Genomic DNA, 22,466 nt, shown 5'->3' with positions numbered 1-22,466 from the left:
CAACACGATGTCCCCCGATATTCCGCAGGCCCACGTAAATTAGCTCCGCATCCAATATAAGTTCAAGAATGATACTGGAGTCATACACACCTTTGTTAATTGCGCCCAGGTGCAGCGGTACCTGTAGGATGCAGATGCCAGTAAATCCGATACTATGTCCCTACGACCCATTTGAGGGACTTAAAGTTAATCCAAAATGGTTCGAGCACGGTGCCCCTTGACTCTCCTGCACCAAAATAATGTGACATGCGTATACCAGACACAACATATGAAAATTCAAGCTTTTTCGCGGAAGTGTTGTTCGTGGCAAGCCGCTTATGTAAGTATTACGACATAACGTTAATCGAGCCGGTGGTCGTTATATTTGAGAAACCAAAGAACGCTTTAACCCAGAGAAGCCCTGCACATGACTATTTTCCGGATGGAGGTTTCAGATCTCAGAGCTCGGGCTACGAGGCTTGTATTTCTATGATAGTTTGCGCGGAAAAGATCGCAGACGGTGTGAGATAAGTACATGTCAAACTCGGGACTGGCTGACAAAGGCTGGGCCAGCCTGAGATATGATCAACGCAGACGCCGCAGAATCTGCCGGCGACCTTATTACAAGCTCTTGACTTGCGTTGATCCACTGGCAACTCCGTTTTGTCGTTTCAAGTGCCAAATGGGTCATACAGACCTACCTGTCATCACAACTGGGGATTCTGAAAAGCCCCTCAGCTTAGAGGAGTGCCCATCTGACTATTTTCCGGATGGAGGCTTCAGAGCTTGGGCTACTGCGTTTGGAGGGTAAGATCTGATGGCTACTGGGTATTGCCGCAACGCTTATGACCATTGACCCCCCATAGCTTTCTTGTGCAATTTTGCACGTACGGGTGAGTTTTAGGGCCAATTTCACGGGCCAGTTCTATTAAAGATCTTCAGATATACAATCTCGTTCGGCGTTTATCAAGGTAAGATCTAATGTCCTCAAAGGAAGCTACTTTTCCAAGGGCGTAACTTTGATTCAAAGATTTCTATGCTCAGACTTATATAACGAATCAGTCTCCCTCAACAATTGCGTGCGTCGTACTCCTTCGGCACTCATATTTCTCCTTTTATTTGCCTCCAGCTGGATCGGCAGCGTGAATGCCTTTCTTTTCGAAATTTGTGGCTTGATAAGTGGGCAGCTTTATGATCGAGGATACTGGTCAGTCAAATTTGCAGCGTGGTCTTCACACGGTAGTCATAAGTATGAAATGTCGGAAGCCGTCAATTGGTTATAGGCGCATCTCTCCTTCAAGTAATTTCGCTTTTCATGCTTTCACTCGCCAAACCTGATCAGTACTACCAAGTAAGCACATATTGCCTATCTTATGGATCAGTTACTGACTACTACGGCAACAGGTATTCCTTGCGCAGGGCATTGGGTCAGGGTGCGCTGCCGGGTTGCTTTATATCCCCACCATGGCTGTTGTTTCGCAGTATTTTCGCAAACGACGCGAATTAGTGATGACCTTCGTTGCTTCAGGAGCTTGCCTAGGCGCTGTGGTGCACCCAATCATGTTAAACAACACCCTGAATGGTCGCATTGGATTTGCGAATGGAGTTAGAGCTAGCGCTGCACTCATCAGCGGTTTGCTGTTCATAGCATGCTTCCTCATCAAGCCGAGGTTCCCCCCATCTAAGGCATCAACAACATTTCTTGCAACCGCAAAGAAATGTGCTCAAGACCCCGCCTATATATTTGGAACTGCGGGGTACGTTCATGCAGATTTAATCAACGTAGACTTATTTTAAATTGATTAGATTAACCATTTTTGCTATTGGATTCTACTATCCCTTATTCTACCTCCAGCTCGACTCGGCTACGCATGGACTCAGCAAAACTTTCTCCTTTTATTCAGTTGAGTCCAACAACTCTCCTTTGTCAAGATGTCTTGAACCTGTCAGCTTGTAATCATGAACACGTCAAGTTTCGTAGGACAGCTAACAAGTGGCTTGCTCGTTGAATACTTTGGCGTCCCAGGAGTCATGACGGTCTCAACGTTTGCCGGCACTGTCTTACTTTTTTCCTTGATCGGATTGCGCACCCTAGCCTAGTGTGGTGGTAATTGGTGTTCTTTATGGGTATAGCGCTGGAATTTGTAAGTCGCATACTGTGGCTAACCATACCCGCTGAGTCACTGCTTTTCTCTGCAGTTCAAGCGCTATGGGCACCAGTTTTGACTGTCTTATCGCCAGACCCATCTGATCTAGGGTACGCCCTGTTCCTGAAAGCACGTTTGCAACGAGATGTGAAACTTGTTCGCAGCGCCCGCATGGGCATTTCCTACGCCTTCATGGGTAAATATTAGACAATTTCAATTTGATCCTGTGCTCACACGGACCCTGGCTCTTGGAGGGCTGATAGGTACATAGGCATCCCATGAGTGATACTCATTTTGCTGAATCAAGGTGTACAATTCAGGCCCGCCGATATCAGGGGCATTGTTAACAGGTGATTACATCTGGTGGCGCGGCGCAGTTTTTAATGGGGTGAGCACGTACCGTATCTTGCCGATGAATAATGCTCACCCAATACAGATCATGGGTGCGATTGGGTGCTCATGTTTCATCGCCATGCAAATAGTACTTAGGCGGGGGGATCATGTTTCTCAGTAGCGAGGTCGAATAACAAGTTATATCACCTCCCAGTAAGTACTATACTGTTAACAAACATCACATAATATTATAATGTCGCGTTTTCTCATCGCCAAATCAGCAATTCCATGCTCAAAAGCCGATCTAATACTGTACAGAAGTCCAAGGTTTCAAATATTACTCCTTTTCATAATGTACAAAGTGGTTGACGAGCAGTCTATGATGTATTGACAGACATGTGAAATATTCCCTACGCATACAGGTCATCATCCTGGGAGTCATCCGCGAAACCAGCGTTGCCAGCGGGCGCCGATGGGGCGCCGCCAGCAGACGCTGCGCCCTCTGGGAATCGGAAGTTGTTACCGAATCCACGTGATTGTTGCAGGTTCTGGAGAGACAGATTAGCCGATTGATGTATAGCGAGTGAGAGATCATACCTGAGAGAACATCTCGTACCGCCTGATGTCTTGGTCTGACACTGACCGACGGGCATACTTCATCGCCTCCTCGAAGTGCTCTCTTGTGATCTCAGGAACAGGGTCTTCTTCATCTTCCTCCATCTTGGCGTCCTCGGCGTCCTCCTTCTCCTTCTGCTCACGCTGTCTCCTGATGTCAGACTCAATGCTTTCGCGAATGGCCAACTTGGCGGCACGCTGACAGATCTCAGTGAGATCGGCACCAGAGAAGCCATGAGTCTGCTTCGCCAAGAACGCAAGATCCACGTCTTGGGAAATGGGGGATTTCTTCAGGGCTGCCTTCAGAATAGCAAAGCGAGAGACTTCATCGGGTAAGGGAATGTAGATGAGCTGGTCAAGACGTCCGGGACGGAGTAGTGCAGAGTCGATTTGATCGGGCCGGTTAGTGGCACCGATGATGAAGACGTTTTTCTTCGCGTTCATACCGTCCATCTCCGTCAATATCTGGTTGAGAACACGGTCCCCTGCACCTCCTCCGTCACCCGATGAGCCGCCACGTGCCTTAGCGATGGAGTCAAGCTCATCGAAGAACATGACGCAAGGTGCAGCAGCACGGGCTTTGTCGAACACATCACGAACATTGGCTTCTGATTCACCGAACCACATCGTGAGCAGTTCGGGCCCCTTGATGCTGATGAAGTTGGCTTGACATTCGTTCGCGATGGCTTTCGCAAGGAGTGTCTTACCCGTCCCCGGAGGGCCGTAGAACAAGACACCCTTCGATGGAGACATACCATATTTGAGGAACTTCTCGGGATGCTCAACAGGGTATTGCACCGTCTCCTGGAGCTCGAGTTTGACTTTGTCGAGACCACCAATGTCGTCCCAGGTAACTGTGGGCACTTCGACGGCAGTCTCGCGAAGTGCGGACGGGTTGGAGGTACCGAGGGCAAAGCGGAAGTTATCCATAGTGACACCGAGGGAATCCAGCACTTCGGCGTCAATTGTGTCCTCATCAAGATCAATGAGATCCATCTTTTCACGAATCTGCTGCATAGCAGCTTCTGAGCAAAGAGAAGCTATGTCGGAACCAACGTAGCCGTGTGTATCGGCGGCAATCTGAATAGAAGTGTCAGGGATGGCACGACATACTAGTCGACAGTTGCTTTACCTGCTCAAGATCGACATCATCGCCCAACTTCATGTTCTTCGTGTGGATGCGAAGAATCTCCAGACGGCCAGTAGGGTCTGGAATACCGATGTCGACTTCACGGTCGAACCGGCCAAAGCGACGAAGAGCAGGGTCAATGGAGTTCGGCCGGTTGGTAGCAGCCATGACAACAACATTAGACCGAGCCTTCAAGCCGTCCATGAGAGTGAGCAGTTGCGATACAACGCGACGCTCGACTTCACCGTTCGTCTATCATATCGTTAGAGAAGATGGGATAAATGAATACTCATCTTTACGTACTTTTTCACGCTTAGGAGCGATGGAGTCAATCTCATCAATGAAGATGATAGCAGGCGAGTTTTTCTCAGCCTCCTCGAAAGCCTTCCGTAGATTGCTTTCACTCTCACCGGCCATCTTACTCATGATCTCCGGGCCGTTGATCAAGAAAAAGAACGCGCCGGTCTCATTGGCTACCGCACGAGCCATCAACGTCTTTCCAGTACCAGGGGGACCGAACATCAAAATACCACGAGGTGGTTTGATACCGATGGACTTGAAGAGTTGTGGGTGGCGTAATGGTAACTCGACGAGTTCACGAATCTGCGCCATCTGCTTTCGACAACCACCGATATCGTCATAGCCAACATCTGCGAGGTTTGCTTCCTCGTCTTCGCGCTTGACAGGGTCTCCCTCTGTGGAATGTTCAGCGGACACGCTGACAAGACACATAGTCAAACAAACCAGTATGGATGACAGTGTCCTGAGCCACTATACAAAATTCGGCCGGATCAGTCTCGATGACTTTAAATTCCACTGTCCGCATGCCGCCACGGACAAGGAATGTGTCGCCCTTACGGACCGGTCTGTATGCTAGGCGGGATAAGTGCATTGACCATATTGATCGACTAAAGTATACATACCTTCCAGGAAGTAGGGTTTGAGGTAGACATCAAAGATATTACCGCTGAGACCTTCGATGGAGTCGTCGAATGGCAAGACGTGTATCCGCTTGCCGTATTTTATGTCTAAACATTGATGGACATTGACAAGATCACCAAGTTTCACGCGCAAGTTATTCCGGGCGACCTTGTTCACCTGAATGCGACCTTCCTCGACATCATCGGAGCTCAGGCAAATGAGAACGGTATCACGACGTTTCTTGCCCCTGCATGCAACATTGTTCGGAATGATTCTGTGTGAAGAATTCGCGATACACACCTCACGATGATAGTGTCACCCCGGAAAAGTTGCAGAATCTCCATGGTCGCAGGGTTCAAAGTCGCAACTGTCCATGCAAGATTAGACAAATATCCAACAGCGTTCATATGTATATATACCGGAGTTATCATCTGAAGTAGCCTCGTCAACAATAAGACGGTTTGGCCTGTAGATATCAGATATATGTCATGGAAGATCTCTGTTGTAACATACGATTTCTTTGGCCGCAGAATTGCGGTAGAAGTGTCATTAGGACCTGGTTGTGGTGCAGCACCGCTAGGGTCAGCCATTATGATGGTCTAGCAAGGAGAGAGTTATCAACGTTAGAGGGCAAGGATAGCTTTTGTACTGGCGAAGAAGCGACGCGCGTCCTGTTGAGATGGACGCCACGTGTGACTGTACTACCTAATCAGTTTTCCCGTCCATTCGACGACCTTCCAGGCTCCAAAAATGAAACTTTGCCAGTTTTATCTGACGACCTTAATGAAACATTGGAATATACAGCATTAGTGGGAGATTCAGTGCTTTGTCTGAAATCTACCACAAGTACTCTCAGTATGTAGTGGTACATACATGGGGCCCTAGAGGACTTTATACAAGCCTGCCAGTGGGGTTAGTATTGGAGAAACGTACAACAGTCTCGCGTTACATGCTATGTATATTGTTTGTAGGAAATAATGCATCTGTGCACCTGGACCAGATGCTCAAAGCCGCACTCTGGGATGGATAGAGGGACCGAACCCAATAAATGCAGCATCTTATGCTGTCTGGATCATATGCATGGACTGACAGCAAGGTGGTCCACAAAGACTCGGGAATTACCGTGACTTACGCACTCCTTCACTCTTGAGTGCATGCATGCAGGCTTCTCTTTCCTGTTTCCGCACCTCTGCAAATACACGCACCAACTCTGCCACATCGTCCCACCGCTTTCGATACTCTTGAACGCTTCCACCAGGGCACATCACCTCTCCTGTCCAAGATAACGTTTCTCGGAGGTTGGGCACGATAGCAGACAGAAACGCTGCAACTTCGGCCGTTTTTGTAATCGGCGAATTGGAAAAATTGATGAAGGTAATGAGCTTATTGCTGATGCTGCTTATCGGTGGCGTAGGAGGCGCCTTGGTATCGATGATTGCATTTACGGAAAGAGCGAGCTGATGTAGTTTGGTGCAATGTTCCAGGAGTAGAACAAGCCCAGTGAGATCTACTTGTGGAGCACGATACAGCCCTGCTTTCTGATGCAGGATGAGAACCCGCAACTGCGGCCACGCAATAGCGAGTTTTCGCAACCCGTCGTTATCCAGTTCTGGGAGGATAGCTCCGATGAGCTCCAGTATCAACAGATTCTTGAAGCTAAAAAGTGGCTTCAGTGAAAAGGGATTTGTGATAGGGTCGTCGTCTCGATGAGGAGTGGAGGTGTGCAGGGAAATGCACTTCAGTGACTCGCGCGAGAGCTGCAAGGGTAGCAGTTCCAGAAGCACTTTGCGTCCAGCGGGATCATACCCCGCATCCATCCGATGGTGGAAACAGCGTATGTTCCAGTTGGTCGCTTTGAGCATAGAGAGGCACGGACCGATAGATTTCGTATTGATCGTTAAATAGCGAAGTTTGCTAAATGGAAACCTTGGAAAGGCAAGTGCGGATGGGATATCGTCTCCAAGCCAAATAGTCAAGCGGCTCAACGATGGAAATTGCGCCAAGTGATGAAGAGCTCTGACTGAGACCTCTCCACACGCGAGAGATCTCAAAGCAGAAAGTTTGTGTATCGCATCTTCTGTGACATTTGCACTGATAGCAACTTTATGATTCTGAATGACTAGCTGCCTAAGCGAGGTGCATCCAAGATCGGAAAATGCAGCAAGGGCATATTCAGATACGATAAGCTGCACTGCCGCGAGGTTGTGGCAGAAGATCAGACGCATGAAAACGAGCATGTCATCGAGTCCAGCTGCAGAGCGGGTGCTGAGACAGTGCCAAGTGAATGTACGAAGGTTGGGTAGAAGAAACGAGGTATTAGGGGGCGACAAAAGGGCGCGATAGAGCTTGGCATCGCTCGCGAACCATCTAAGCCGTAGGCTACGAACCCGGCGAGAATAACTTGCAAAGACTTCCCAATCCTGAGGACGCAGGGGTCTTTGGATGACCTAGACACCGTAGCTAGTTAGAAGAGTTCTCAGAATCTTCATTTGAGCATTCACCAATTCACCGGAGCTGGTTGACCACAAATCGCGGGGTAAACGCTCAATTAACGGCTGGAGCCCAGAAAGATCTGAGTAGATTACGTTCAGTGTGGGCTCGTAAAACAATCGGCAAGTCCTGGCGAGAACCGTCAACGACCTAGAGTCAGCATTTTTGAAGATTTCTTGCAAAATTTCTTCCAGGTACAGACACTGGTGCATGAGTGGGTTCAGCGCTCACGAGACTGACTCAACCAAGAGCGATGTAACAGCGAGAACAGCCTTCCAGCGCTACCGCCTTGCCTATATATACCCGCACTCCAGGCAAATACCGTACCAATTATACTTTCAGAGTCAGAGTCTGGTCACTTCTTCCAGTAAATTTCTCGACATCTATAACCTCAATCCATGCGAATCACGAAGTCCTTCTCTGCAAAGCCTTCCACCCCTTCGTGAGACCCAAATTTTCAATGATACCAGCAGGCATGCAGTACACTGGGTCAAGGTCCACTAGTGCCGGGTATCCCAATAATGAAAGACCTGTCGAAAAAATGATTCTGAGGTTGGTTCTGAGTTTGGATCGTCCTACGCACCAGCCAAGCCAAAATGTGTATGGAAGACATCAGGCATATCGCCCGGGCGGTCGGCAATACCTCCTGACTCGGTGTCTTGGGCAGAGAGAATGAAGGCCTCCAGTTTACTAGAGTCTATCCATGAGAGCTTGCCAAGGATAGAAAGGGCGGATAGCACCCAGAAGCTGTAGCAAACCTGTAAACAGAGAATCAGGAACACTGCAGAGCAGTCATGTGTACAAACACTCACATCTTCCAGCTTCTCAGGGCGCCCGTTAAGCCCTCCATTCGGTAGTTGTCGCTCTGATAACCACCAACACAGGGTCGGCTGATCGACCTCATCCAATCTGTCCAGAATAGCAAGTGCAGCAACGCAAACAAATACTATGGCGCTCCAGCATTCCGAAGTTATGTATGTGTTGGAATGCTCACCTTGTGCAGCATGACTTTCTGCACCCGCAACAGCTCCAAATCCACCATCAAAATTCCTGCAACGCCTGATATATGCGACCGTTTTCTCGATGTCCAACTCATGAAGCTTTCCGAGAAGTGAGAGAGCATTGACTGCACAATACAAAAAACGTGTATCAGTTTCGCCAAAGGCGTCGCCCGCAAAAACTCCAGAAGGTTGCTGCAAAGATAAGATGACTGTGCCATGTCAGTGATGTCAAACCATTCGATAAAAGAAAACAAGGCACATTTCACAACACGGTCGATATCGACTCTATTGAGCGCATTCTGCATCAACAAAATTTGTACTGCGCTGAGAGTAGAAAGCAGGTGTGCGTCGTGATCGGGATGAGCGCCAAAAGCGCCTGCGGAATGTGAGCTCGAGATGGCATGGATCTCTTGATGGGAACAAACCTGCCTCTTCATCCCAGCAGCTCATAACGAAATCTACCATCTCATCACGGTCCAACGCATCCTCGTGTCCCATGACGAAAAGAGCACTCAAGCCCCAGTACACCGCGTTCATCCTCAGGTGAGCCGAGAGGTGATAGGACAGTTCATCTTTGCTCTGCTTGAAGGCTTAGAGATCAGTTCATTGAGTAAGAGTCGAAAAACCAACATCTCCAAGAGCTCTGATATATGCAACATGTAGGGGAACGAGCAGAGAAGTGGACATTACGAAACTGGCATATATTGTTCGAAATCGTATCGAAAGAAGTTTATGATCATAAGACTTTTATGTAATCGAGCTCCGCCGTCTTCCTGTGCACCTCCCTTCGTTTTCCAAACGAAATTACCTTGTTCAAATGGCTATATACTAGCTAATACATATCGACAATCTCTTCTCCTGATTTCTGCGTCTTCTCATATACTATCATCTCTCTGCCACCATGAGGCCTAGGGAGGGTTTGGGTTGTCAGCTACTCTTCACAATGGGATAAATTCACGAGCAGTGGGGAGGACAAGGTGATCTGCATGTGGTCAAAGGACAGCGAGCTGCTCTTGGAGATCGAGGGCCATGACGGTGTGGTAACGTTGTTGTGTTAATCCAAGGATGACACATTGTTTCCACGTCGTATGATCACACCATCTGAAAATGGCGGTCGACTAATGGGAAGGAGCTCGTTGTTTTCCAGGGACATGCCAATATCGTCGCCCCCCTCTGTCTTTCCCCTGATGAAAGCCATCTTGTTAGCACGACAGCGGACTACTCAGGTCGCATCTGGGACCTCAAGACCAATCAGCCAGTCGGAAACCCCTCTTACATGACGACAAAATTTTCATTGTTGTCATTTCCCCTAATGGAAAATATATCATCAGTGGTGGATCAGATGCAAAGGTCTATGTATGGAGCCTGGAGGCAGCTCTGAAGCATGCAGGCGATGATCATGCAAGTGTATTTATTCACTGTCAGTGTCTTTTCTAAGCGTGTTTTGGTTGTCGTTCAGAGTGTGGATGAGAGCAATGTAAAACTCGATGCAAAGCTTAAGGCAAGTCTTCTGTGTTTCTTATGGTATCCTACTCCTTTACCAAGGACGTCCAGTTTGACCAAGACATGCCGTGCGCTAATCAGTTGTAAATACCCTAATCATTTGCTCACTCGCCTCATTAGATCTTGCATGCTAGTCAGGTCTTGAAGCAGCAGCCCAACGACAGGCTCGGAGGCATGTCGGAATATATTAGTATAATATTTCATTTCCTGGCTCTCGCAAATCTAAAATTTGTATAGTGCAATGACTTCTGGGACGCTGACGACAACCCCACGCCTCGTCCCGCGGCTCCTGCGAGCCCATTGTCTGCCCGTCGTTGGCGTAATTTTCTCGACTTGCTGCGTCTCAGTGCTCAACCTCCAAATTGCGCGTCAAATCAATACCGCTCGAGCCCCGGCGTTGGAATTTCAACTCATTTTCAGGAAGAAGCCCCACACGCGCCGTTGAAGTAGCCGCTGGTCGCAAGAAAAATGCAAGTGGCTCGCAATCACTCTTTTTGATATCATGGAAATTATTTGCAGAGAATTCGTTTCCCCTCCCACTGCAACAGAAGTGGCCCGTGCAGAAGCGGCTGGAGCTGTGCCTCGTACCGATGGCAACGAGGCCAGTAGTTCGACCCAAGCAGGTCAACCTCAGGCTGCGCCGGTAACACAAGTGTCTCAAGCACGACCGACGGGCACGCAAGGCGCAGGTGGTGGGACGGGAGATGTTTCTTATGAAGGAGTGAGCTGCCGCAGATCTTTCTCTGATCGCCGTCGTCCCACCTCGCATCAATCATGAGGTCACTACTAAACTAGTTGCTTCAATTTCTCTTCTTGAAGTAGTGGGCTTTACGGACTATTTGATACCCAGCCATACACCTCGTGAGCGTTGCATTTTACTTGTCCATGCAGATGAAAGCCATACAGCTTCTCAAGTTTACAGTATCATTGCAGTTTTCAGCTGAGTGAGGACTTGGTAGTGTGTCCTCCTTTGTGCTTCTTATTTTGTACTGTTGACTTCTCAGTATGGCCGTCCTTCTCACCAAATAGTACAGTAAGCGTCCGTTGTGGCATGCGTACTTGATTTTGATGATTGTCCACCCCGCTCTACCGTTCATGATGTCGCAACATGTCCCGTTTGTTATGATGCCTTGTATGTTCCGCAGTTTCACGCTGCTGTATATGCCTCCACCTCCAACTTGTGTTCGTGGTTAGTGTTACTGGATTCTTTGGCATTTAATTGCGTCAGGTGTGTGCGATATGATTATCTCCATCCCCACGTGATGGTCATGTTCGATGGTATGTCTTTGTCCGTTGGCGTGGATGGTCTCCATCAGACTCTTCGACGGTCGCACTTTGAATCTGAAGCTTATACTCATCGCAGTGTCTTTCGTTGATTTTCTGCAGCTCGTAATGATTTGTTGCCTACTGCTGCATTCTCAGCGGCGTCGAGACAACAGTTTGCAGAGTCTGCCCCCCCACTTGCAGTCTATTGCACTGGCTTTAGTACGCCCCAAAGCTGCCTGCCGGCTGTCAGGTGATGCTTAAAGAAATGAAATTCCTTCCCGATACCTCTATCACGGCTAACACTCACCAACTGCGTGGGGGATTCCAAGGGGAAACGCAAGGCCAGCGATGATCTCCATAAGGAACAGCCACGCAAGAATTGCCAGGCGCGACGATGAAAACGATGGCAATGAGTTCGATGCCCAAGCGATGCAGGTGACGGAAGATTAGATGTGTTCTTTGAACGCCGTGCCCCAATATTTGCCTTCTCCAAATGTACTTTATGCCGTGGTTGTAGTGCCCAGGACGCGATAAGTGATTCCGCCAGAAACAAGAGGTTCGCAGAGATAGCTGGACGAGGCTGTTTCCTTCAGATAAGACAGTTGGAACTCAGGATTGGCGCGCGCGCCGCTACGATTCGGTAGTGCAGCCCTCGTCATGATTTTCACGACGCATGCTTCTCCGCAGCCACTGCATATCCCTCCGATAGGCTTAGAGGATGGCCTTGGGATATATCATATGTTCTGCATATAAAGAGTTGAGTTCCGTTTCTCTGACACACTGTCTGTGCCATGATTGCATTCTGGTGTTACGAGAACAACATCATTCCGAGGGAGTGTCGCAAAATCGGATTCAGTAGTAACAAGTGTACTGTCCGAGCCCCGAATCCAGTAGTATCGTCACTCATATAACATTTGCTTGAACTTATGCCGACCACATGTTTTCGCTGACTCAATTCATATTGTACAAATTTGTATTTCTAGCTTGACTCCCGTTGCGATCTTTTGTGAAAGGATTCTGCAAAATGACTCATTCGAGCAAAGATCAAATGCCAACCTATCATTCAAATAGTCCGATGAACCGTAAACAAGCTCCCTTATTGGAATGCGTCTACCACGCATACCTTTCTTTACATACACAATCACTACTTACTACACGTGTTCTACACATGCCCTTTTCCTTCTCCGTTTCAACGACTTTCCTTTTATTCCAGCATCTCAGAATGCTCTCTACTCAGTCTCTCAATCCGAAGACTGAGATGAGTACCAGCGTTTAATAATATATATGATACATTAGTTCTAACTACCTACTTAGTTTCTCCCTTCGTTTCTAGGTATGATCGATCGTAGCCTTCAGTCTCTCAATCCGAAGACTGAGTTTCTCCCTTCGTTTCTAGTTCCTAGTCCGAGTCTCGTCACCTTCCAACATCCCTGAGGATTACCGTCATGTCTAAAAAGAATGCATGATAACAAAAAGAACGTGCGATGACAACAGGAATATATGTATCATTCTATACAATTCCATACAATGAGCCTCATATTGCCGGCATGCTTAAAGGAATATTAATGATAAAAGGGAGAACATGGAATAAAGGAGTGGTCGATAACCTGTGGCAGGGATCGGTAAAGGCACACTTGAACTGGTGCTGTTCGAAGTGCTGTGCGAGGTGCTGCTTGAGGTACTATTCGAGGTGCTGTTCGAGGTGCTGTTCGTGTATGGAGCACACACGTTTGGATCGTGGAGCGCCGCGGGGTCCTGGGTAAAGAACCCGAGTTCTAACCCCTCAAGGTATGACCTAGATAACCATCAGGTCTTTCATAAATTACTCTGGTATGCGTCTTGACTAACCATTGCCTTGCACGGGCAGTTCCGTTGGTGAGGTTCGATGTCTCGATTTTGAAGTTCCAGTACTAAAGGATTCTTTGAGCGACGTCTTGATAAAACACTATAGGACACGTACAATCCATCCAGCACCTTTACTATAGGCTAATTTCTGTGCGTCAGCCCACTGGTAAAGGAATGCGTCCGTGGCATTGAACTGTGTATCGAGTGACCACTCTCCGAACCAGAGCGGAGAGTTGCCCAGTGCTGCGTCAGCCTGGATTTCTGGAAGATCTATACCATAACTGAGTACGCCATTGTCGAACCAACGAAGAAGATATACTGCAGATATTGATCATGTATGACGTCGGGTCATTTCCCTATAAAATTGTCAATGAGAACCAATAAGCTACATACACACGACATACGGCCGACCTGTAGAGAGAATTTAAGAAATCATGATAATTTGGTGTAGTCAACTGCGCACTCACGAGTAATATAAGTGATTGTCGTAAGCTTGAGGGCCAATCGCAACATCAGCTGGATTAGGGGGGTTGTTGTACTGCCAATTCACATCCATGAAGCTTTGTATGTCGTTGTTAGTATATCCTAGCAAGAACATGTAGCAAACTCACTTTGCCACTAACGGAGTACCGGACTGCTTGAAGGGTGATGCTTCGAATATCGTCTGCAAACTGTATTTTGATCCAATCCCTATTATAATCGGAACCGCCTCTGAAAGTGCCGCTTGCACCTCCGCCGAGAAGATGGTTGACGAGGATGTCTCAATCAATGCAGCGGTGAAGTTGTTCGAGACGGACGCTGATACCGATACCGATAATTTGGACGATGGCACAGAGATTCCGAGTGTGAGTTCAACAGCACGGATTGTCTGGACGAAGTTCTCTTGGACTGTATGAAGATTCAGGTCATGAGAGCACAAATAAAAGAACTTCTGATGAGTGATGCATACAGGTACCATAGTCAGGTGTTTGAGCCGCGTCATTAATAGGCTCATTGGCTGCTTCGATCGCAAATACATTTCCAAAATCAGGGTCCAGGTGAGAAAGCGTAGTCATGACCGCTGTCCACACCAGTGCACGGCCGTAGTTGTATGGTGTCTATGTGCAATGTATTATGGATTGTTGCTTTTAGCAGCTGCGAAATGACTCACGTAGAATTGAACATCAGTAGTACAACTGGTAAAAGTCATTCTCAGTACAGCACAAATAGTGAAAAAATGGCAACGTACTTTCCAGTGAACATTTGCTCAGCCGTTTGGACCCCGGGCAATGCATGATGATCCAGGATCACTTGGATCCCGGCATCTTGCAGCCAGCCCAAGCCCCGGCGCTAGTTGCAAAGCTCGAGTTTAACTAGAGGATTGAACTATAGAGTTTCTTACCAAATAGGCAAGACCGCCCCGAGGGTATGATTCGGACGGGCTATCGACTAAATCCTCCACTATCCAATATCCCAGCTATATACAGATGCGTTACATAACACACAAGTTTGCACAGGACGGAAAAGGTAAAGCAGATCAAGCCGTCCAGCGTTAGCTTTGCCAAGTTCGCGTGTGCCTTGGACTCGACTCACAGGAATGCGGACAGTATTAATACCGGCCGCCTTCAGTGTGCTGACATCACTCTGTGTAAACCATGTGTCCCAGTGTTGAGCGAATGTGGTGTCGACAGTGTCGGGATACGCCTTTGCAAATGCCCTAGATTATCATAGAAAAAATCGAGTTTCACATACAAACAGTATAGAATAGGAACGTACGACTCGGTTGAAATGCATGTCGAACAATCTGCACCACATAATTGCCCCCCCATATCCACCCACCCTAGAGAAACTTGTTCAGCGAACGCGCACTTACATAGTTCGTCGGTTTATCACCTTGAGGAAGCATCCATAACTCCAAAACTAACCTGCGCTACCACTTCAGTTAAAAAGTCGGTCAGAGACGTAGAGTAACGCTCACCATGAACCCAAATTTACACCATAAATATGAGTTGGTTGCCCAGCCCACGCACAGGCAAAAAACGTGCTCGAAAGCACCAAGCCCGTTAGGATATGTCTCATCGTACAGGGGTTCGTCCTCGATTGGCAGGGAGAGAGAATATGGTCCGTAGTCCAAAAGCAAATTCAAGAGGAAGCGCAATTTATGTCAGGTCCCCTGCACGATGGACGTGCCAGGTCATACTGGGCCATGCAGGTGTGGCCCTGAAAGCGCACCCACAATATACCAGAGTAAAACCCCACTAACTAACGACAGTTTATTTCACCGGCTTATCTTTTTGAGCGTGCGGGACGAGATAAACTGTCAAGTAAGGTTTGGGGTGCGGTTCCTGTCGACGACTGAAATATAGTCCGACTTATCCATAAAGCAACATCTGAGTTAATGGGCAGCCATGGCCGCGTCATCATAATGGTGTCACTCGATCGCGAGCCATATGCTGCTGCTTTCACAAGTCAGTTGAGCTATAGAGGTGTTATTATAGCCGCATACCTGGCTTCCTCTGCCCTTCTTATTCCTCGGACCATCCTTTGGCGATTTGGTAACAAACTCGTATAATGATATGAATCATGATACAGTTCAAGTGGCCGCGCCAGTTCATAGTAACAGACCACAATAAAAGCAGATCGGAGGGCTTGTCGCGGAGTTAATATATACGCTTGGCCATTCAGATCTAGCAGTGAGCACTTACATCCCCTCATGATCATGCGTGCACACCTGAGATCGAGATACAGAACAATTCCATGGACAAATGGCATATTCGAGGTTATCTATGAATGTAAAGTTGATTACGTCTCCCAATTTGAGCAGTCACATCTGTCGCGGACTGTTAGTAATTTGGCTATGTCTCAGGTGTCACTGCATGTCATGTATTCATGATCATCACTACTAGAGTCGCCGAAAATTTAATACTGCCGTTCTCCAGCTCGTCCTCCTCGCTCGTGCCATGTCGTAGCATCACAGGATACAGTCATAACAATACATCCTTATGGCCGATGACCCTAAAAGTCCGATACATCCTTTAGTCTACATAATAGTTAATTATATCCACTCTGGAATATATCCATTCTGCCAATGTATGGTCTGGCATATACCAGGGTCTAGCTGGCAGTGGTATCGAACTCCTCGGAATGGCACACACGGCTCTCGGACTGTGGCTGTCCATCTCCGGTGGACTCATCATGGTGTTCTTTCGTCATCATCAATCTCCATCAGTAAACCACAACTTTTCTATATACATAGGACGTACAAAATTCGCGTTCTTATGACAACCCTGAGCTCCCAGCCACACGAGTTTCCGCGGAGGTCGACCAGTCGCTCACAGTTCTATATGGCCTGTAGGACTTTGCGGCAAAAGGCTTGAGTGTTATTGATCACTTGTTATTACCTGATTATAATGTATCCTACATAGTAGTTGTGGTATTAGCACTACGATAATTCAATTTGTGTTTCGAAGTTCTACCAATTCTAAACTCGAACCTCTAAGCCGACGAGTCGGAATCCATCAACTTTCGTACATTTAGTGTATTCATTTGGGGACGCTCACACCTGAGAGCTTACGGTTTGCGCTTAGCCGTGCTTATGCTTACAATAATAACGCACAGGGCCGCTTGCGACAGAGCCCGCTACGGTCACATTCTGCGATCAAAATCGCACTTGATTCAAATCTGTGCTACGAATACAAGTAGTTAGGGAAATCGACGGTTGAAACCTTGATGCATAGAGTTGCACCCTTCAAATGCTCGTGATGAACAAGACCCATAGAGTCCCGTACCAACAAAGTGATGAGAAATAGACTCCCGCAATATTTTTTTTAAAATCCCATTTTTATGTCCTATGGAGAGTTATACTCTGAGGACAATACTATCTAGCCCGAGGGACACCCGTGTCCCTAACGCATCTCCAGGTTCGCGAATGCCCTGATGCGGGGCGTACCCCCATCAGTCCGCCATTCCCGCCGGCCGTTCTAAACGCGCAACCCTTCAAAGTCGAATCTCGCATGAACAAATGCGAGCTAATCACAGCCAAGCTCGACATTGTGACGAAACGTCTGTCAGGAATTGAGCAGATATTCGAATATCAATGGGTGTTCCGATAAAAAAATAGTTGTCGGTAGGTTTCAAACCGGCGAAGTCCAAGAGAAACAGATTTTGACTCTGTTGTAGCAACTATTTGGCTGGTAAGACCAGTTCAGATGAGCGTCCGAGGAATCCATCCATCATTTAATGTCAAGGTGTGTTCCGATAGAAAAAATTGGCGTTCGGCAGGTTTCGAACCTGCACAGCCCAAGAGAAACAGATTTTGATTCTGTTGTGGTTACCACTTTGGCTGGGACGAAGTTGAGATGAATCTCCAAGGAGCCGTCCATGAATGAACGTTGAGGTGTGATAAGAGGGAAAAATCATCTGTTGGCAGGTTTCGAACCTGCGTAGTTTAAGAGAACCAGATTTCGATTCTGGTATGACAATCACTTCGACCAGGACGCTTCATGTCGAGATGAACCTCCTGCAGGAACTGTCCATGAGTGAATGTTAGGGTGGGAAAGATCATTTGCCAGCAAGTTTCAAACCATCACTGTATCTGAAAGGTCAGGATGTCCATCCAGCCAGTAGATATTGGACCTGTGTAGAGTACCTTGGCCTATGCGATACCATCTAGGAACGGTTGTGTACCCTCGGACTTGCTGTCCAGAATTTAGGTCGTTTACTGTTATCACAGTAAAGTGAGAGAATGATTGGGAGGAAGGCTCGCGATAGTATCAGACTTGTTCAACAAGAAAATGGTATCTTCGAGCATTACTGGTGGACATGTACCTGTCGTTAAGATGGCAAGTACTACGAACACAAAATTCAAGTACTGTGGTAGGTGCAAGGCCAGCATATATAGATGCCGTCATCAAAATCCTACGTGGAAGTGGCCGACATGCCGAAATCGATACACTCATTTCACACGTCGTTTGGTTCTGTTCCATAAGCACATCGAATCTGATTAATATTAGCAGGTTCAAGATTGCTCGCCGTTGTTAATGGCACCCGACTTGTTCTTATGGACACCCCTACTACTTCCCTTCGTCTTCTCTTGGATAGTGCCGGTGCTCGCTCATGAACATCATGGAGCAGACCTTACAGAAGAGCAACTAAACGCCCCAGTTGATGCCATTCTCTGGATACATATCGCCCTCCAAGCTATCGTATGGGGTTTCATATTCCCCGTGGGTATGGTACTTGGACTTGCACGAAGTAAATGGCATGTTCCTGTACAAGTACGTTGCATTGTTGCACCTTGTGATTTTATTCCGATCAAGGAGGTTACGTAGAGTCTCGCCTTTGCCCTAACTTTTGGCGGTATAATTCTTGGCCATGCGCATGGCGGTCGACAGTTCCCTTCTTCTATCCACTCACATATCGGATCATGGATTTTGGTCCCTATTCTCGCCCAGCTGTGCCTTGGAATCTATCTCAAGCTTCATATCCATGAACGTACCCTACGACCATACGCTGTGCGCGCCCATGGCATCTTAGGGCGTATATGGCCTATCCTTGGTTGGGTCCAGGGCTTGTTTGGCGTCATCACACTGAGAGGGTTCTGCGGGGAGGTGGGAGCCGGACAATGTGCTGCGCACTATATTATGGTTGGTCCACGTGTCATGTCCACTTTCGGATAGTGCTCATTGAAGTCTCTAGGGAAGCGCATTCATTGCCTATGGTATCATTATGACGCTCTTACTCGTTGTCGGGGACGACTGGGTCCACCGCAGCGGCCGCAGCCCCGAATGGTGGGATTCGTGGGTGATTATGCTTTGGGTGCGCACATCACGGACGTGCAATGTACTCGAGCTGAATTTGTCACAGGGCACAGTCAATACATTTACTGAGCACCACGGTGGTGAATGGAGTGTGAAAGATATGCAGCATACGTACGTCCGTTCTGAGAATTGTATTGACCAAGTGGTCGACCATCCCTATGTAGGATTCTTGGGATACTGTGGTGGGCAGGAGGCGCTCTTGGCATATTCCTGTCTCGGAATAATCAGGTACGTACCCAATCGTTTTTTAGTGCATTGCTGAACTTATCTATGCATGCAGCGAAATGTTGTCCCCGGCGTGATGTTCGTCTTCTCGCTCTCTCATACTGATCGATAGTCTGACAAGCGCTTAGCATAATACTAACAGGATGGGCTATGTCAGACCATACCCAGGCTCTGATGTTGTCCACGAAGGTAAGAACCATGTCAGGTTGCATATATTCACCATTTGTGTGTACTGATGTTGGTCGTATTCTCAGGTTCACTCTATGTTCGGGTACTCGCTGATGCTCGCCGGTTTTGCACGTATCCTTGAGGTTTGTTTCATATCGCTGCCGCCTTCACCGCTATCGGAGACGCCTCCGCTGGATGATAGTGATTCAGAACACACCCTGGCGCCTTCTGCGCCCAAAGATCCGGCGTTGCCACAAAATCAAATGCTGCCCGAGCATTCAGGCACTTGCCACCGTTTGTTAGTATCATTCCTTAACAATTGTTATGAAAATACTCATCGCAATATTCATCAGTTACTAGTTGCTTCTGGGTATGTTGCACTATAGCACAAATAAGCTTGGTTCTTGACTGTATCTAGGTTACTCTTTATGTCTGCTACAGACGAGGAGCTCGAAGCCGTCCATGAGGAAGGAATGGATCACGTCACATATGTACTGTCGATGTACAGGTGGGGGCCTTCATGAATTTACATTAATGCTTGTCAGCTTAGTTCTTTCACAGCATTGCATTTCTGTTCTACCTCCTCACTGTCTTCTTGCTGCACTTTTACTCCACGTCTGGGCGGAATGCGTCGTCTGCGCAGCAGCCTAGTGTTGTTTTCTCCGCTGAGGGCATTGAGTTGTCAGACCCGTCTGATGCGAGTAAGTGGTATGCGCCACTATCAAGGGAGGAAGGAAGGTCGGCGGCAGTGCATGTACTTGGAGAGGACGAGGATGATTGATGTCTCGCCTTACTTGGTCGTAGTACTGGATGACTTCCCGCAGCGTTTAGAACGTCGTTCGAAATCTAAATCTATATTCTAAAATCCTCGTGTCGACACGCCCCCTGTCAAATGTCAGTCCTTCTGTCGTTGTTCACCTGATCAAACGGCCGCATCCTCATTTCCTGCTGTCTCACCATTGGCTTTGGTCCCTCCTGTCTTGCTTGTCATAATGGATCAACAACTTCCAGACGATGATGGTTCGTCGTATCTAAGCCTGCTTCGCACGAACAGTAATTCTTGTCGTTCGATTGGTCTCAAGTTCTCCGAACAACAGGACCTGTATGGGATATACTTCAACGTTGCCCAGGTATGTTAGCTATCGCAACCTTAATGACGCTACTTCGCCGAGAAATCACGCGCGCATCTAGGACCCTTGCGATGCCGTAGTGCCCTCATCGCACTTGTTCAACTGCGTGAAGAAAAGGATGAAGACCCTGCAAACGACGTCACCGAAGCCCATAACATCCTCTGGACATTTTGATTTCCTCGGTGACGAAGAGCTTCGATCAGATGCTACCGAGTCCAAGCTATTCTATGTTGTTCAATCTGTTGTCCTTTACTGAAGAAGTGTCGTGCGCGACTCCCTTGGCATCCACGTCCCTTACAGAACCATAATGTCTGCTGTCGGACCTAGTATCCAAGCGGAGTGTCCTCAGGATTCGTCGCATCCCAGTTACAACAATGCGGTTTTACTGACCACGAACAAGGTCGTCGTTCATACTTCTAGCCCTCCAAATGGCAAGTCTAATTGTATTCCCTGGCCCCCGCTACATTCATTGTATATACTCCTACATTCGGACTGTTGATATCTACGTCATAATCTTCCTGCCTGCACCACCTCCATGTCCAACTTATACCACAATATATTTCAGGCTCACTGCTACATTCATGCGGATCCAGCCATGATAGACCTGACATCTGATGGTGCTTTGGGATAGCACCGGGCTCACATCGATTGATGATGGGGAGAGATAATACTTGAATGAGACTATACATAGTCCAGGATCATCTCCTATTTTTTACCGCAATTCAGTCAGGAAACGAGTGGCTACATTTAGTTGTATGACCTGTAGAGGGATACCTTGGATAACTGAAGAGGAATGGTACATCAAGATAAGTTATATAAGTGAATCATCCCCTGTCCCAAAACCTGTTCGTGGCCAAACTTGCGACGTCACAACTTGAATCATCATACCAATATTAATACTCCAAACTTTACCATACAGCCCTTTAAACCTACATCTCTCTGATCAATAACTAACCATTAAGATATTTATCCAGTCATGTCTCCTCACATGTGATAAATATCATGGGTATTTTAAATCCCGTGTCTCGCAAACTACAAGAAACACATGTGTGCAGCATAAATGAGGGTTAGGTATGACAAGTTTTAGGTACGAAGAGGGTTGGGGGAGAGGGCAAGGGAGACTATAAGAAGACTTTATGATAAGGTTTAAGCAAGTACTGACTTGCCGGAGCGATCGATAGTATGTAGTTTAAGTTTAAGTTATTTTGCTGCTACTCGTAAATATACCTTTTCACTCGCGTGCGAAAACGACAGCGGACAGTGGCCTACTCTGAGCTCCTCTTTAATAAAATAGATTAGAAGAACGAGATTGGTCCAAGGGTGCCCGTAGGGCTGTTCTATAAAATTTGAACGAGAACCTGTCTCTGAGTTTCTATCTGCCTGAAAAGGCTGTTGCCAAGTATATAATGATCTGTGATCAATGATCAATGATCAAGAAGTGTGCACTACGTGACACTATACTGTTGGGTAGCCGTGGAAACGTTATCTCTACCCAACTGACTCAAAAAAAAACCAATGGAGTTTTCATGAGAATTGAAATACGCCTGAGATAGCAAAATTTAAGGTAGCAGTCCCACCTCATCGAGACAATCGGGGATCTGCTCGCATATTCGCTGGCTCAATATGAGGTAAGGGGCTACAGGAGCTTCCGGATATCTACAGCCAATCCAAAAGCTCGAGTTCGTTGATGTGGCGAAATGATTTCGGAGTAGTAAAAATCCGATACGGTTTCCTGGAGTTTCCTGGGCAGTTTGAGGAGACTCATCCATGCGGAAATCACGTTCTTGCGCAACATCGATTTGGGATGAAAGCGGAAGCAAAGGTGGGAGCCTCATTCCCATGTATGTCCTGGCCCGACCGAACCTCGGACTCGGGTCAACTGTATGCCGGGTGCGCAACAGCTTGCTTTTCAAAGT

The 22,466-nt window shown here is 47.5% G+C and overlaps 6 protein-coding genes across 6 annotated transcripts; 2 read left to right on the top strand and 4 right to left on the bottom strand.

The window, feature by feature from the left end:
* Window positions 1–379: 379 nt before the first annotated feature.
* On the top strand, window positions 380–2,735 carry BJ212DRAFT_1398942 (MFS general substrate transporter). Its single transcript, XM_041337281.1, has 16 exons — window positions 380–786; window positions 846–872; window positions 922–950; window positions 1,010–1,058; window positions 1,109–1,186; window positions 1,246–1,330; window positions 1,384–1,736; window positions 1,786–1,882; window positions 1,930–2,037; window positions 2,075–2,123; window positions 2,179–2,236; window positions 2,291–2,322; window positions 2,381–2,389; window positions 2,447–2,514; window positions 2,563–2,587; window positions 2,616–2,735. Exons 1-16 carry the CDS (start codon window positions 515–517, stop codon window positions 2,651–2,653), a joined length of 1,377 nt encoding a protein of 458 aa, XP_041186100.1. The 5' UTR covers window positions 380–514; the 3' UTR covers window positions 2,654–2,735.
* On the bottom strand, window positions 2,711–5,863 carry BJ212DRAFT_1398933 (P-loop containing nucleoside triphosphate hydrolase protein). Its single transcript, XM_041337280.1, has 9 exons — window positions 5,638–5,863; window positions 5,544–5,590; window positions 5,425–5,491; window positions 5,127–5,371; window positions 4,948–5,076; window positions 4,507–4,898; window positions 4,207–4,455; window positions 3,057–4,154; window positions 2,711–3,007 (listed from the first exon to the last, which is right to left on the bottom strand). The coding sequence occupies exons 1-9, from the start codon at window positions 5,712–5,714 to the stop codon at window positions 2,870–2,872; spliced, it is 2,442 nt and encodes an 813-aa protein (XP_041186099.1). The 5' UTR covers window positions 5,715–5,863; the 3' UTR covers window positions 2,711–2,869.
* Window positions 5,864–5,893: 30 nt separating this feature from the next.
* Window positions 5,894–7,881, bottom strand: BJ212DRAFT_1398930 (uncharacterized protein). The gene is made up of 2 exons (XM_041337279.1): window positions 7,626–7,881; window positions 5,894–7,571 (listed from the first exon to the last, which is right to left on the bottom strand). The coding sequence occupies exons 1-2, from the start codon at window positions 7,824–7,826 to the stop codon at window positions 6,243–6,245; spliced, it is 1,530 nt and encodes a 509-aa protein (XP_041186098.1). The 5' UTR covers window positions 7,827–7,881; the 3' UTR covers window positions 5,894–6,242.
* BJ212DRAFT_1398926 (rab geranylgeranyltransferase) lies at window positions 7,882–9,394 on the bottom strand. Its single transcript, XM_041337278.1, has 7 exons — window positions 9,246–9,394; window positions 9,041–9,194; window positions 8,875–8,991; window positions 8,609–8,824; window positions 8,427–8,560; window positions 8,198–8,372; window positions 7,882–8,144 (listed from the first exon to the last, which is right to left on the bottom strand). The coding sequence occupies exons 1-7, from the start codon at window positions 9,300–9,302 to the stop codon at window positions 8,020–8,022; spliced, it is 978 nt and encodes a 325-aa protein (XP_041186097.1). The 5' UTR covers window positions 9,303–9,394; the 3' UTR covers window positions 7,882–8,019.
* Window positions 9,395–12,788: 3,394 nt separating this feature from the next.
* BJ212DRAFT_1073687 (glycoside hydrolase family 5 protein) lies at window positions 12,789–15,463 on the bottom strand. Its single transcript, XM_041329001.1, has 15 exons — window positions 15,187–15,463; window positions 15,102–15,133; window positions 14,985–15,048; window positions 14,802–14,925; window positions 14,611–14,685; window positions 14,458–14,558; window positions 14,380–14,404; window positions 14,179–14,326; window positions 13,841–14,117; window positions 13,697–13,789; window positions 13,634–13,640; window positions 13,549–13,585; window positions 13,345–13,499; window positions 13,233–13,294; window positions 12,789–13,179 (listed from the first exon to the last, which is right to left on the bottom strand). Exons 1-15 carry the CDS (start codon window positions 15,285–15,287, stop codon window positions 12,936–12,938), a joined length of 1,545 nt encoding a protein of 514 aa, XP_041186096.1. The 5' UTR covers window positions 15,288–15,463; the 3' UTR covers window positions 12,789–12,935.
* A 2,784-nt stretch (window positions 15,464–18,247) lies between these two features.
* Window positions 18,248–20,201, top strand: BJ212DRAFT_1487625 (uncharacterized protein; the record flags this gene model as incomplete). Its single annotated transcript, XM_041341300.1, has 11 exons — window positions 18,248–18,484; window positions 18,539–18,853; window positions 18,906–19,025; window positions 19,074–19,138; window positions 19,192–19,255; window positions 19,308–19,330; window positions 19,381–19,441; window positions 19,507–19,714; window positions 19,781–19,790; window positions 19,839–19,928; window positions 19,982–20,201. 11 exons carry the CDS (start codon window positions 18,248–18,250, stop codon window positions 20,199–20,201), a joined length of 1,413 nt encoding a protein of 470 aa, XP_041186095.1.
* Between the last annotated feature and the right edge of the window lie 2,265 nt (window positions 20,202–22,466).

The sequence above is a fragment of the Suillus subaureus genome (assembly GCF_016647635.1).
Source record: "Suillus subaureus strain MN1 chromosome Unknown BJ212scaffold_92, whole genome shotgun sequence".
In the NCBI taxonomy this organism is placed as follows: domain Eukaryota; kingdom Fungi; phylum Basidiomycota; class Agaricomycetes; order Boletales; family Suillaceae; genus Suillus; species Suillus subaureus.
This window is presented reverse-complemented; position numbering and strand designations above follow the sequence as displayed.